The sequence below is a fragment of the Lampris incognitus genome, chromosome 19 (genome assembly GCF_029633865.1).
Source record: "Lampris incognitus isolate fLamInc1 chromosome 19, fLamInc1.hap2, whole genome shotgun sequence".
Classification (NCBI taxonomy): Eukaryota; Metazoa; Chordata; class Actinopteri; order Lampriformes; family Lampridae; genus Lampris; species Lampris incognitus.
In genome coordinates this window covers 25,350,552-25,364,522 of record NC_079229.1, presented here as the reverse complement: position 1 = coordinate 25,364,522, position 13,971 = coordinate 25,350,552, and the positions used below count along the sequence as shown (strand labels likewise).

Below are 13,971 nucleotides of genomic sequence, written 5' to 3'. Positions count from 1 at the left end.
TAAACCTTTACTTAACATTACCTACTGTCGTTACTGGAATTTGCTACAATACCACAAATTGGCGACGAGGATCCCCAGCGTCCGACTGGCTGACAAAATGTCACATTTCAGTTTTTGCATACAGTTTAACAATTGCTCATGTATACGTCGTTTGCTGTCTCGCTGTTGCGAATAAGACAAATGTTATTAATGTTCACTTACCCAATTGCGACGAGGTGCAACTTGCTGCTTGCTCAGGGTGGCTGAAGAGGACGCCGAGGCGGGAGACGGAGACCGGCGCAACGTGTCAAACGCGGTACACTGGTTAATCTGTACACCGTGTAGGCGAAGGTGTTTGGCCATGTTTGTTGTGCGTCCTTCCTTGCACGAAATAATGATGCCACGCTTTCGACCGCCCCTTGCTCTGGTCCATGATGGCGCACATTTAATTTGCGGAGGCGGAAACTACGGAAGCTGCATGCCGCCACCACGGAAACGGAAACTAACTTTGGCGCGAGTGAAATTTATTTAGGAACCGATAGGCAGAATCGAACTTTGAATGACGTCATCATACTGTAGCGACATTATTTTGCAGTATATTGCTATTTTATTCGTTAAGAGTTTCAGGATATTTCTAAAAGCCACAATGACCTAACACCCCAATTAACCACAATTTGGGCGGCACGGTAGCGCAGTGGTTATCGCTGTCGCCTCACAGCTAGAAGGGTCCTGGATTCGAACCCCGGGGTTGTCCAACCTTGGGGGTCATTACAGGTCGTCCCCTGCATGTTCTCCCCGTGTCTGCGTCGGTTTCCTCCGGGTGCTCTAGTTTCCTCCCACCCCCCAAAATACATATATGTTAGGGTTAGTACTCCTGTATGGTCTGTGGCCTTGACCCAGGCATGGCAAGATTAACTGGAGTTGGTCCCCCGGTTGCTGCACGACAGCTGTCCACTGCTCCTAGCTACATTGCTAGGATGGGTTAAATGCAGAGAATTTCCCCACGGGGATTAATAAAGTATATCAACATTTTTTTTAAATGACAAAGGCATAACAAAGACATTTCTATTTTCCAGGAATCCTCTTGAAGCATTTGGTAACTCTCCTGGCTGTCTGCCCCCGCTGTAGGGTCCTGAAGGTATTCCTGTCCCGTACGGCCCAGAGGATTCCCTACATGACCAGCTGGAGAGTGCTACGCCTGCTGGGCATCATCCTGCTCATCGTCTGCTGGTTCCTGGTGGCCTGGACATCCGCTGTCTGCCAGAATGTGGACAAGAAGCTGGCTCTCATCGATGTGGGCTACACGCCCGACGGGCTGCAGTTCAGCATGTGTCTGCTTGATCGCTGGGACTACATGATGGCTGTTGGTAGGCTATGTTACTGTTGGGTGTTTACGTGGAGATTTATGGATGCATTTTACAAAAGCTCTTTTGTGTGTGTGTGTGTGTGTGTGTGTGTGTGTGCGCGCGCGCGCCTCAAAATTTATGTGTATGTGAATGGTGGTAAAGGGTGGGAATTAGAATTTTCCAGAGTTAGAGGAGAATGAGGGAGATGAAGGTGGATTGAGAGATGAGGTAAAATAAGGCTTTGGGAGGTAAACCAGGGTGACGGAAACAGTTTGCCTCCCCATCATATTTGGCAGCACTTTTACATTTATTTGAAAGAAGACGCTAATCCTCTCCATCGGTATCATGCTTTCAATGAGTTCCTGTGTTGCCGTAGCAACCTACAACAGACGGAGACAAACATGATGAAGGATGCTTTGCAGGAAACAGAAGCTGTGTCCAAAATTGCTCCCAATTTACTATATAGTGCGCTATATTCACCTTCCTCCATTTTGTTTTGAGTGTCCGCATTCTGTGAAATGTATTCACTCCTTCATGCCCTCAAAAATTCCAACAATGCACCTGGAAGTATAGAGAACAACACGTGTGCACAATGCTAAAAATACCATAATACAACCCTTCACCTTTCCTCTGCGCCACTCTTTTCACTGTCAAATATTGCGTGATGGGGTCTAGATGAAACCTCATGACTATTCAGTAGTGTTGGAAATCTCCACTTATCACTCCCTATATAGTGCCCTATTGTGTTTCATATGTAGGAATCAGTGAATAAGCTAGAGAGTATGAGCATCACACAGGGAAGAAAAAGAATGGATTGTTTCGAGTGTGTAGAATTCAGTCTCCTCCCCAGATCAAATTGAGGGAAAAGCTGTGACCATATTTGACTTTTTTGAGGTATTATAGTCGGGACAGACCTGGCGCCTCCCACATGCTGTGATTAAATGAGCCTGAATTTTATCGGGTTTAAGTAGGGGCAATGGAGGACTGAGTTAGCTTTAGAGTCTTCACGTTTTTTTTGGGGGGGGGGGTTTCTCCCCAATTATACCTGGCCAATTACCCTATTTTTCCGAGCTGTCCCGATCGCTGCTCCACCCGCTTTGCCGATCCGAGGAGGACTGCAGACTACCACATGCTTCCTCCAATACATGTGGAGTCGCTAGCCACTTCTTTTCACCTGACAGTGAGGCATTTCACTAGGGGTACGTAACGCGTGGGAGGATCACGCTATCCCCCCAAACAGGCGCCCCGACCAACCAGAGGAGGCCCTAGTGCAGTGACCAGGACACATACCCACATCCGGCTTCCCACCCGCAGACTCGGCCAGTTGTGTCTGTAGGGACGCCCAACCAAGCTGGAGGCAACACGGGGATTTGATCCGGTGATCCCCGTGTTGGGAGGCAACGGAATAGACCGCCACGCTACCCGGACACCCTTTAGTTCTGCAGGTATTTAAGTCATTTTTTTATGGCTCTTGGTAAGCACATGCCCTCATGTTACCCTTAATAGATAATATTTATTCCTGAACAACAGAATCTAATGCGTACTGTTGGACCTAAATCAAAATGTGTGTCTACAGCTCAGTCAGATATGACAGTCCTCCATTCATGCAGGCAAGCAATGTAAAAAAGGAAAAAAAGGAAAATCCAATGACAAAAGACTTCCATGGGAAAGGCAGGTGTAATGCATCAAGTTGCGCGCTGCTGTCAAGCTGGATACCCTGGAAACACTACACAGGGTTGCCATGGAGGTATAAGAGTTTTTCATTAAACCTTTCACAGGACTGCTACAGCTCTATTTGCAATTGTCATTCAAACAATGTCCAGAGATTACAAGCCTACGAATTTTTTTTTTCATAGCTTTTATCGAGCTGGCCATTTTTTCACTGTGCCTTTGTTGTACAGTGTTTCGCACTGTATTGTAATATGGTTGATTGGTCACTGAGGTTTATAGACTGTATATATACCGATATAGCTGATTGCCCTCCAGATTTACTCATGTTACTGTTTCTTGTTTTCCAGCTGAGTTCCTCTTCCTGTTGTGGGCAGTGTATTTGTGTTACGCTGTGAGAACTGTCCCGTCTGCGTTCCACGAGCCACGCTACATGGCCATCGCTGTTCACAATGAGCTTGTTCTGTCAGCTATATTCTACGTAATCAGGTAACAAGTCCCTTGTATTCCCATTGTGCTAAATTCCTCTTGTGAGGTTTCTGGGTCAAGATCTGGAAATACTCTTTTTAGTTTGTTTTATTGCACTTCCAAAGCCAAACGGGTCGGGTGTACCACATAAGGCTATGAATGCCACAAAGTTTAGATAGTCACAGAAAAGTATTTGAGGAGCGTCCGGGTGGCGCGGCGGTCTATTCCGTTGCCTACCAACACGGGGATCACCGGTTCAAATCCCCGTGTTACCTGCGGCTTGGTCGGGCGTCCCTACAGACACAACTGGCTGTGTCTGCAGGTGGGAATCCGGATGTGGGTGTGTGTCCTGGTCGCTGCACTACCGCCTCCTCTGGTCAGTCGGGGTGTCTGTTCAGGGGGGAGGGGGAACTGGGATAGCGTGATCCTCCCACACGCTACGTCCCCCTGGTGAAACTCCTCACTGTCAGGTGAAAAGATTGCGGCTGGTGACTCCACATGTATCGGAGGAAGCATGTTGTAGTCTGCAACCCTCCCCAGAGGCAGAGGGGGTGGAGCAGAGACCGGGATGGCTCGAAAGACTGGGGTAATTGGACGGGTACAATTGGGGAGAAAAAGTGGGGGGAAATCCAAAAAAGAAAGAAGAAAAGTATTTTAATGTCAATGTAGTGTGTTTTCTATCTGAATGGGAAGCTACCTTGTATTACCCTAATTATCGTGATGTGGACCTCTCCAGCCACCTGTTACTTCAGTGGGAAAAAAATACCTTATAAACTTAAGGAATAATTAAGAACTATGTGCATAGCACACTACGCACATTCTGAATCTCAATAAAGAGCTACAAGTTTATTAAAGACAATGTGAAAGAAAATTGAATTTTATGTACCTACTCAACAATGCCAAAAGATCTTCAAAAATTCATTTTTTTTCACTTATTTTACATCAAAATGTAATCACCTTAACTTTCTCCCCAATTCTATTCAGCCAATTACCCCACTCTACCAAGCCATCCTGGTCGCTGCTCCACCCCCTCTGCCAATCTAGGGAGGACTGTAGACTACTACATGCCTCCTCCGCTACATGTGGAGTCGCCAGCTGCCTCTTTTCCCCTAACAATGAGGAGTTTCGCCAGGGAGACGTATCGCATGGGAGGATTATGCTATTCCCCCCCAGTCCCCCCCCCCAAACAGGTGCCCTGACTGACTAGAGGAGGCACTAGTGCAGCGACCAGGACACATACCCACCACATCCGGCTTCCCACCCGCAGTTGCGGCCAATTGTGTCTGTAGAGACGCTTGACCAAGCCGGAGGTAATACGGGGATTTGAACTGGCGAACCCTGTGTTGCTAGGCAACGGAATAGACCGCCAGGCTACCTGGACGCCCCTAATCACCTTAACTTTTGAACCAATAATATTGTAAAACTATTTGCACCTCCCAATCAAATCCTGAAGGAGCAACTCACACCCCTCCATACGCATTGTCCCGCCTTAATATCCTGCCTTATTGGGCGTCCGGGTAGCGTAGTGGTCTCTTCCGTTGCCTACCAACACGGGAATCGCCGGTTTAAATCCCCTTGTTACCGCCGGCTTGGTTGGGCGGCCCTACAGACACAATTGCCAGTGTCTGTGGGTGGGAAACCGGTTGGGGGTATGTGTCCTGGTCGCTGCACTAGCGTCTTCCCCGGTTGGTCAGGGAGCCTGTTCGGGGGGGAGGGGGAACTGGGGGGAATAGTGTGATCCTCCAACGTGCTACGTCCCCTGGTGAAACTCCTCACTGTCAGGTGAAAAGAAGCGGCTGGCGACTCCACATGTATTGGAGGAGGCATGTGGTAGTCTGCAGCCCTGCGGATTGGCAGAGTGGGTGGAGCAGCGACTGGGACGGCTCGGGAGAGTGAGGTAATTGGCCAGATACAATTGGGGAAAAAAAGGGGGAGAAATAAAAAAAATAAAATATATATATACATATTTATATATCCTGCCTTACTCTTGTGATGTATTTACATCACATTATGGAAGTAGGATACGCTCTAAATGCTATTTCATGTTGTTTTTAAAAATTGTAGCCTGTGGTTGTGTTTTGATTGCCGTCTCTCTCTTTCATTTTGACATTTATGTGTCCCCGGTAGATTGTCTTGTCTCAGTCCTGTGGGCTGTCCCGCTAGGTTAATGTGTTCATGTGAGAGGTGTTTTTTATTGTATTCAAACATGCCCTCTCCTGCTAGTGCACATGTCAAATAGCAGCACCATGCAGTCTCTAAATGAGATGTTTTCAGCTGACACCACCAAAGCCATTCCCAGTTGGAGTCCCGTTAATTGAGAGCTCAGCTCCATCAGATTATTCACTAATTAACCACATCAGAATGATTTATGGGTTTTTTTTCACAGCATAGATCTCTAGAAATATTGGCAGCAATATTGCAGTTACAAATTAGCCTCCATTAACAGTAAATTGCTCATTACTGATGTATAGCCAGATAGGTTTTCAGAGGGCATCAGGATTTACAGTTTGTCAGTTAAAATGATATTCTACCGTGTGACCGTTTGTGTTTACTTTGCCAGCTGCTGCAATGGGGTTCTTGCAGCCATGGTGGGAGGCTTGTCCCTCTCTCATGTGGCCCAACAAGACCCCTTATAAATTGGAGCACTTGGCTGGTAGGGCGAGTTGATACTGAATGGTAGCCGGCTGAGACGACTGCTGGGCTTGTTAGAGGCATATAGCATCCATTGCTGTTACCGACAGAATCCGCTTTGTGATCCCACAGTGACCAGTTAAGACTCAGCCTTTCCTGATCACTGCGTGGGTAATCAGGTTACAGTCTGGTTCAGGTGTAAACTGCACGCTGAGTGAAAATGAAAAGAGACTGGAATAGCTAACGGAGGAATGTTGAGTATTGTGAATATTTCAGTGTGTCACTGCAGGCTGAGTAGATATAGTTTTTAAGGCTATTAAATCCTCATCAACACAGAAACTTAGTCTGAACGCCTCACAGAAAAAAAATTAGTGAAAACTTCAAAGCTTTGGGACATTTCATAGCCTGGACCTTTGCCTTCTTTCATGCCTTTAAGCTATTACCACAGTAACTGTTCGTTAATTAGCCATTTGCCAACTTCAACAATATAATGAGCTTGCTGAATGACATTTACTGGGATGTGGACTCTCCAGTGACTGAAATTAGCATCTTACAGGACATGCCTTCACATCCCTGTGTGCATGAAGTCTCACTGTACTGAAAGCCTGTTAGCTCATTTTGAATAAAAACACTGTGGCTACTCCTAGCATCACTATCCTCTCCGCCAGAAATTGTCTCATTTTCCACCAACTGCAGTGCAGCAGCAGACTGCATGTATTATGGCATGATGTATAAATAGTAGGAATCTAGTGACTAGATCAAGGTCATTGTCCTTCCTTGAAAATCTAATCCAAAGTGTGAGAACACTATCCTCACGGGCAAAGAGGTTGCTCAAATGTAGCACTAATATGAGCCTTCCTTGAGCAGCAGAATTGAATGTTGACTCTTGGGCAGACGGTGCATAATTACTTTTTGGCTCAAAATAAATGTGTTAGATCATGTCTGTCTTTCCCACCTCTGTCTGTACCTAGAGGCGTAATGCAAAGAGTGCGAGTTGCATTAAGTCAGCACACTTACAGAGGTGTTATTTTGCATTATACAGACATGTTTGAACTCTAACATGAGCACTTTTTATGACAAGGAATATTTAGAGTGATTTTTAATAGAAGACATATTTATCTGAAAATGAATGTGATTTTTTAAATTCACCATAATATGTGCAAGTTTTCAGTGAAAGATAAAACTTTATTCACTGGTATTACCATTTGAGCAGACTGATTAATGACCCAGTTTAAACCCAACTGTGATGTCATCTGCACACAGCAAAACATTAAATTAACGTAAGCTAAAGATAGAATCCGGGCGCTCTTCTTCTTGTAGTGGCTTATTTGGATTAATTGAAATCCATCTCAATCTCTTTCTCCCTTTCTCTCCGTCAACCCAACAAACCCCCACCCCCCTCTGTCTCTCTCAATAGGTTCACTCTGGCTTCTGAGCTTCATCCAGACTGGATGCTGCTGCTGTTTTTCACTCACACCCATCTAACTCTAACAGTCACTTTGGGCCTACTGCTTATCCCTAAAGTAAGCCTCCCAATACAGATTTTACTTATTTGCTTGTCTGTGCTGTTCCTCTTGTACATGAAAAATATACAGAAAATTCATAGTCTGCACTCCTTCGTCCAATTAAGGCAAGACATGACATTTTTGGCCGGCTAGGGCTTCTTTGAAACATTGCTGGATTTTGGATCTGTAAGCTCTATTGGTCCATAAAATAGACAACAACAAAAAAAACCCAACAAAACAAACTTAACAGCAAAACAACAGCAAATAGTATTACTATTTTTTCATTTTTATGTCTGCCGCGCCAATTATGTTTTCACTGAATAACATTTTTTTTATCTGCCATTTCTCAAAAAAACACTCTGCATGCAAAATATTTTATTTAAACTTGGGTTGTAGATGTAGCCAATAAATTTGGCATAGTGCTTCCATAGTGTAGTGTACCCCAGGGGTCGGTTTTGGGTCCAAAACTGTTCATTCTATACTTAAATGATATATGCAAGATATCAAAAATATTGAAATTTGTTTTATTTGCTGATGACATTAATATATTTTGTTCTAGTGAGAATTTACAGCAGCTTTTGGAGGTGAGCGCAACAGAAATGGAAAAAGTAAAACGGTGGTTTGACAAAAACAAATTATCCTTAAATCTGGACAAAACAAATTTTATGTCGTTCAGAAATTACGTAATGCATACCAAAGTAAAAGTAGTGATCGACAATGTCCAACTAGAACGAGTATATGAAAATAAATTTCGAGGTGTGATACTTGACCACAAAATCTGATGGAAACCTCACGTAACATATGTGCGAGCAAAACTGGCAAGGAGCATTGCAGTCATGAGAAAAGCAAGACACATTCTGGATTATAAATCACTGCACACTGTATTGTTCATTTATTTTACCATATCTGATCTACTGTGTCGAGGTATGGGGTACCACCCACAAAACCAACCTACAACCATTATGTAGACTACAAAAAAGAGCCATAAGGATAGTTAATAATATAGGATATCGTGAACACACAAACAAACTATTTTCAAAGTCAAGTGCCTTGAAGTTCAGGGAATTTAGCAGAATTTAACACAGCACAAATAATGTTCAAAGCAAGAAACAATCTACTACCGAGTAATATACAAAAGATATTCTCAGATAGAGAAGGGGAATACAATTTGAGAGGGAAATTAAACTTTAAAAAAAATTGTGTTCGAACAACTTTGAAGAGCATGGGCATTTCAGTCTGTGGGGTAAAATTGTGGAACAGTTTGAGCATGGAACGCAAACAAAGTACAAACAGTACGCAGTTCAAGAAGAAGTACAGAGGACTGATTTTCAAGAGATACAGGGACGATGAAGAGGTGTGTTAACTTAAAGTTTTACTCATTTCCAAACATTCCTAATTATTTTTATTTTTTTACATTTTCCTTCATACAACACCGAGTGGATATCTGGGTTGTTATATATATATTTTATTGTCATATATATTTTGTTATTTCCCTTTTTGTAATGTAGAGTAGCTGAATTAACTTAAGAGTAGGTGATAAAGGGTAGGGCAAAATAAGTATACTTCCTCCTACTCCTTTTCGTACATGTAACAAATAATCTGATGTATATGGAGATTTGTTCGATGAGTTTGATGTGTGGATTTGTTGATCACTTCAGATTATTGGCAGTGGATTATCTGTATGTTATATCCTGCTTCTTTACACGTTCGAAATAAATCATCATTCATTCATTCACTCCTACAGATACCTGGTGTACTATAAAGGCTTTATTGATATCTTTCATCAATCTGTCTAATTCGTGAAAAAAAGTTAAAAAACTAAAAGTTTTACCGTGTACATACTGTTTTAAGAATATTTCATCAAGAAAATAAAATTTGAACAAACCCCTCTGTAAATGATCAACTATTTAGTTATTCATGAGAATGAAAATTCACAAAGATCTGCTCCAGTATCAAGAGTTTATTCTAGTACATGGATATGCCTATTTTAAAGGACATAATCCAATTTAACAAAGTGAATACCAAAATTAGTGGAAGTGCCAAGACAGGAAGTTTTTGAATTTGTGTTCTTTATGACCATAGTACATTTCATATTAAGGATAGAGCAGCTTATTTAATATGTAGTGCTTAATTAAGTATGAAAAGTTGATTTGAGCTATTTTTATCCCACCTTCAGTTCTTGTTTGCTGGTACCCACATGAGAGATGATATTGCCTCTGAAGCCTATGAAGATGAACTGGACATGGGTCGGTCCGGGTCCTATCTCAACAGCAGCATAACATCAGCATGGAGTGAACATAGCCTGGACCCAGAGGACATCCGTGTAAGTGGTCTTTCCCTTTGCGTTCCCTCACTCAATTCTCGCTTTCCATTGTATATCCTGGTGTGATACCTTTTGAATCCTTGTCCCCTGACTGTGGCAGAAATACTGAGCCGTGGCAGTTTTTTATTGCAGATGCCAGATGAAATGGGCCATCTGAGTTCTATTAATGGCTGTGGCGTAAGGTCTTGCGACAGTCTTTGGGAAAAACGTACCAACGTGAGCAGAGGTTTCTGTTTGTCTGTTAGAGCTGAAGAAGTCTCTCTACTAAAGATTTCAACACTAGGTCCAATCCAAGCTTATTTATCAGAGGGAATGATATGATCAGTTGATATCCTGCTTCCTTGAGAGCAGCCACTGTATGAGATACAAATACAATAAATCCAGAACCAACGCTTGGAGGCTGTTTCAGACCTAACATTAAAACACACCCCGTTTCCGTCAAGGCTGTCCTGTCTTTCCTTTGTGTCAACACACATTGTGGTATACTGCAGTGCATCATTGAACGGCTGTCGTAGTTGTATGTCATGAATATGTTCTGCATGCTTTTGTGCTGTAGAAAAGTGCAATAGAGAAGTGTGCTTTCTTTGTAACACTGTCTTGGTTAGAAACCACATTTATTTAATGTGAAATGCAGCTCATTTTTCTAAAACCACCAATTATTTGCTTTATTCTTTCTCATGTTGTTTTCTCCCCCCCAACGAATGTGCAGGAGGAGCTGAAGAAGCTCTATTCCCAGCTAGAAATCTACAAGAGGAAGAAAATGCTAGCTAACAACCCTCACCTCCAAAAGAAGCGGAGCTCCAAGAAAGGCCTGGGTCGCTCACTGATGAGACGCATCACTGAGATTCCTGAATCAGTGCACCGGCAGTGCAGTCGTGAGGACAAAGAAGCAGGGGAACATGGAAGCAACCGTAACAGTATCTGCTTGTTGAAGAAGAACCCCTTTGACCCAGCTCACCAAGGAAAGCCAGCCAAAGAGGAGACACTGAAGAACAAAGTCTTCTCCCTTAAGAAGTCCCACAGCAGCTACGACCATGTCCGCGACCAGAGTGAAGACTCCAACAGCTCAGCAACAGACAAGATGGAGGTGACTGCAGCAGACAGCCCCCTTCTTGATACGCTGAAAAGCAAAAAGCTAGTTAAGAAGAAGTCTGTTGAGAAGATAGATGCCTCAAGTGAATTGACTGAGTCCGTCCCTTTGGTCTGCAAATCAGCCAGTGCCCATAACCTCACTGCAGAAAAGAAACCCATACATCCAAGAACCTCCATGCTGCAGAAATCCCTCAGTGTCATTGCCAGTGCCAAAGAGAAGACTTTGGGCTTGACAGGAAAGACTCAGAGTGCAGAAGATAGCAATAAAAAGATCCAGCCAAAGAATAAAGACACCAAGTCCAGTATAGAGTTGGAGGAGGAATGCCATCCCAAAATGATAATCAGCCAGTCAGTTGAGTACAAACAGACCGCGGCAAAAGGTGGGATAATGAAACAGCAGGTGAGTGGAAGTCAGCCATCAATCTGCACTGACACTGCAAAGGGTAAAGACCTCTACGACCTCTCAGAAGTTTGTCCCTGGGAAGTGGAGGATCTCCCAACTCCCTCCGAGAACAAGGTCCAGAAGCATGTGTCCATAGCACCAAAAGAAACCACAACAGTACATGGGAGTGGTACCAAGGGGGTCAAACCTCAGCAGCAGAAACAGAAATCCTCTGACCAGACCCCGTCAGGAGGCAGGCACTCCAGAGAAATCCAGAGGATGAGTGCTGACAGAACAGAGATTTGTCCATGGGAGGATGGAGCTGAGAGTCAAGCAGCTCAGTCTGAAGGGTCAAAGCAAAAACTATCCAGTCAGGTTTGCCAGCCAGCCAAGACCCAACAGCCTCTTTCCGGAACAGAAAGTTCAAAAAGCAGTCGGGCCGAGGGCTCCCCATGGGACTTTGAAGAGACCACAACAAAGCCACATCAGGTGGCTCACCTTCCTGATGTGACAAAGCAGAGACAAGGCACCACTCCAGCCGAGGATGAAGGGAGAAATGTCCTTTCCGAGACCTCCAAAGTCGGAAGCTCGCTCCAACCTTCAACGTTGGTTTCAAAAGCTGATGTGTGTCCCTGGGATTATGATCCCACCGCTGTATCTCCAGTTTCTGAGAGAGGCACTAGTCCTTCTGGGGTTTCCAAAACCAAGGAATCCCCTTCCAAAAACAAGGGCACACCTCCTGCGAGAACAATTGAGAAGGAGAAAGAGATGTCAAAAGATACTGATGATGAGAAAAGCAGAACAAAAGCCAAAGACAAGAGTAAATCCTCAGAAAAACATTTGAGTCAACAAAAAATGGCGGAAGTGTGCCCTTGGGACGTAGGGAGTGATCAGGAGGTTCCAATGGTAGAAAAAAGGAAATGTGCTAATGTCGGAGCAGTCACAGGAAAACAGGCTGAGGTGTGTCCATGGGATTTTCAGGATACATCGGATAAAAAAGGACAACACAAAAATGCCTCAGCATCTAAACAGAGCAATCCAAATCCCAAAGTGGGGATTGGAAGTAAAGTAAAAAAGGCAGATGTTTGTCCCTGGGACTTTGACGATAGCATATCAGGCAAAAAAGCATGACACTCTAACTGAAATAGACAACTGAAAATATAATTTGTGTTTTCTTTTTTTTCCACTTTAAATTTCCTCAAATATTAACTTTTGCTGTTAATAGGGTGACTTGGAAGAAAAGATGATCCAAGTTCCACAAGTTGCCTTCCTTTCCAAGGTTTCATTCCATGTTGTCGATTTTGAAAAAAAGCAAAATTTCCAAAAACAGAACAAAACCATATCGTGATAAGCATTCCAGATTATTACAGAGTGTTCCTAAAAATAAACTCTAGTCTATAATTATGCAACTACCAGTTCTACTTTTTTCACTGTATGTGCGATGTTGCAAATCTGCGCCGATCATATTCTGTATTCGGCGAGCATTTAAATATTCGGCTGATTCTTTTGTGAGGACATTAACATCGTCTCACCTTGGAATAGGATATGATTCTAAGAAAACGCCTGTAAAAAGAACAAATCACTGATGTCTATATGAAAAATAAAGCATGAATGGTAGGGTGAATTACACAAGAGTAAACGCAAACGCCAAAGAATAAGGTAACGTTGTCCAAGAAGGTTGTTTGTCTTGTGCAGAGGCATTGATTTTGAAAGGATATCGGTCTATGCACTTTAACCACCTCCACATGTAAAAATGATACTAAGTACTGAGGACAGACTGTTCTCTTGTGATGATTTACATCATGCTGTCCTCATTTACATCATGTCCTGTTTCCAGCATCACGGCATGATACCATACGTCGACTGAACTTAGAAGTGTGAAATGCTGAGATTTTTTTTTTTTTTAAGATTTATGTTGTTATAGTTCTCAGCGGTGTCAAATGCTTCCAAGTCTGCAAAGATGTATTACTGTATGTGCCTAACTAACTAGAATTGTCTTGTACCAGTCTCATATAGTCTGGGGGTGAAGCAAATGGCTTCTTCCTCAGCAATTCCGTGACAATGAACTATATAAACAGCATGCACCGTCAGGTAACAAGAGTGATTGGATCCTACTAGTTTGTCAACTTAAGCAAATAATTAATGTTTTTCACCAAGGTTTTTCTTTTTTTTTCGGTTTATTTTACTCTATGTATGCCAGGTGGTCAACTTTTTTCTGTTTTCCTGTTTCAAAATTCTTATTTGGATGGTACAGATCATATGAAAACAGCCTGATGTGAATATGGGCTAAAGCAGCCCCATAAATGCACTGTAAAAAGTAAGGCTAGCTCCTTCTACTCTAAAACACTCAAGTAGCCGTTTGCATCAGCTATGGACATTAATCCAACATGGGGTTTGTCTTGTGTGTGTGTCTGTATGTGTGCGTGTGTGCATCTGTATGTGTGTGTACATGCATGTGTGCACACAATATTTTGTTTTCATTTAAAAAAAACATGCAAGTTGCTGCATCAATTTTTGGGAGGAATCCAAATAAGCGTAAAACTGCCACCACTTTGATGAAAAGACGTCTGTTGAACA

At 43.1% G+C, this 13,971-nt stretch overlaps 1 protein-coding gene across 1 annotated transcript in view; it reads left to right on the top strand.

The window, feature by feature from the left end:
• The window catches only part of gpr158a (G protein-coupled receptor 158a), a 74,658-nt gene extending 62,133 nt beyond the window's left edge, over window positions 1-12,525 (top strand). The window contains exons 7-12 of the mRNA XM_056299738.1: window positions 1,108-1,346; window positions 3,344-3,482; window positions 7,510-7,615; window positions 9,774-9,920; window positions 10,053-10,136; window positions 10,630-12,525. Coding sequence (XP_056155713.1) covers window positions 1,108-1,346; window positions 3,344-3,482; window positions 7,510-7,615; window positions 9,774-9,920; window positions 10,053-10,136; window positions 10,630-12,525 — 2,611 coding nt within the window. The remainder of the gene's footprint in view (window positions 1-1,107; window positions 1,347-3,343; window positions 3,483-7,509; window positions 7,616-9,773; window positions 9,921-10,052; window positions 10,137-10,629) is intronic.
• Window positions 12,526-13,971: the final 1,446 nt, after the last annotated feature.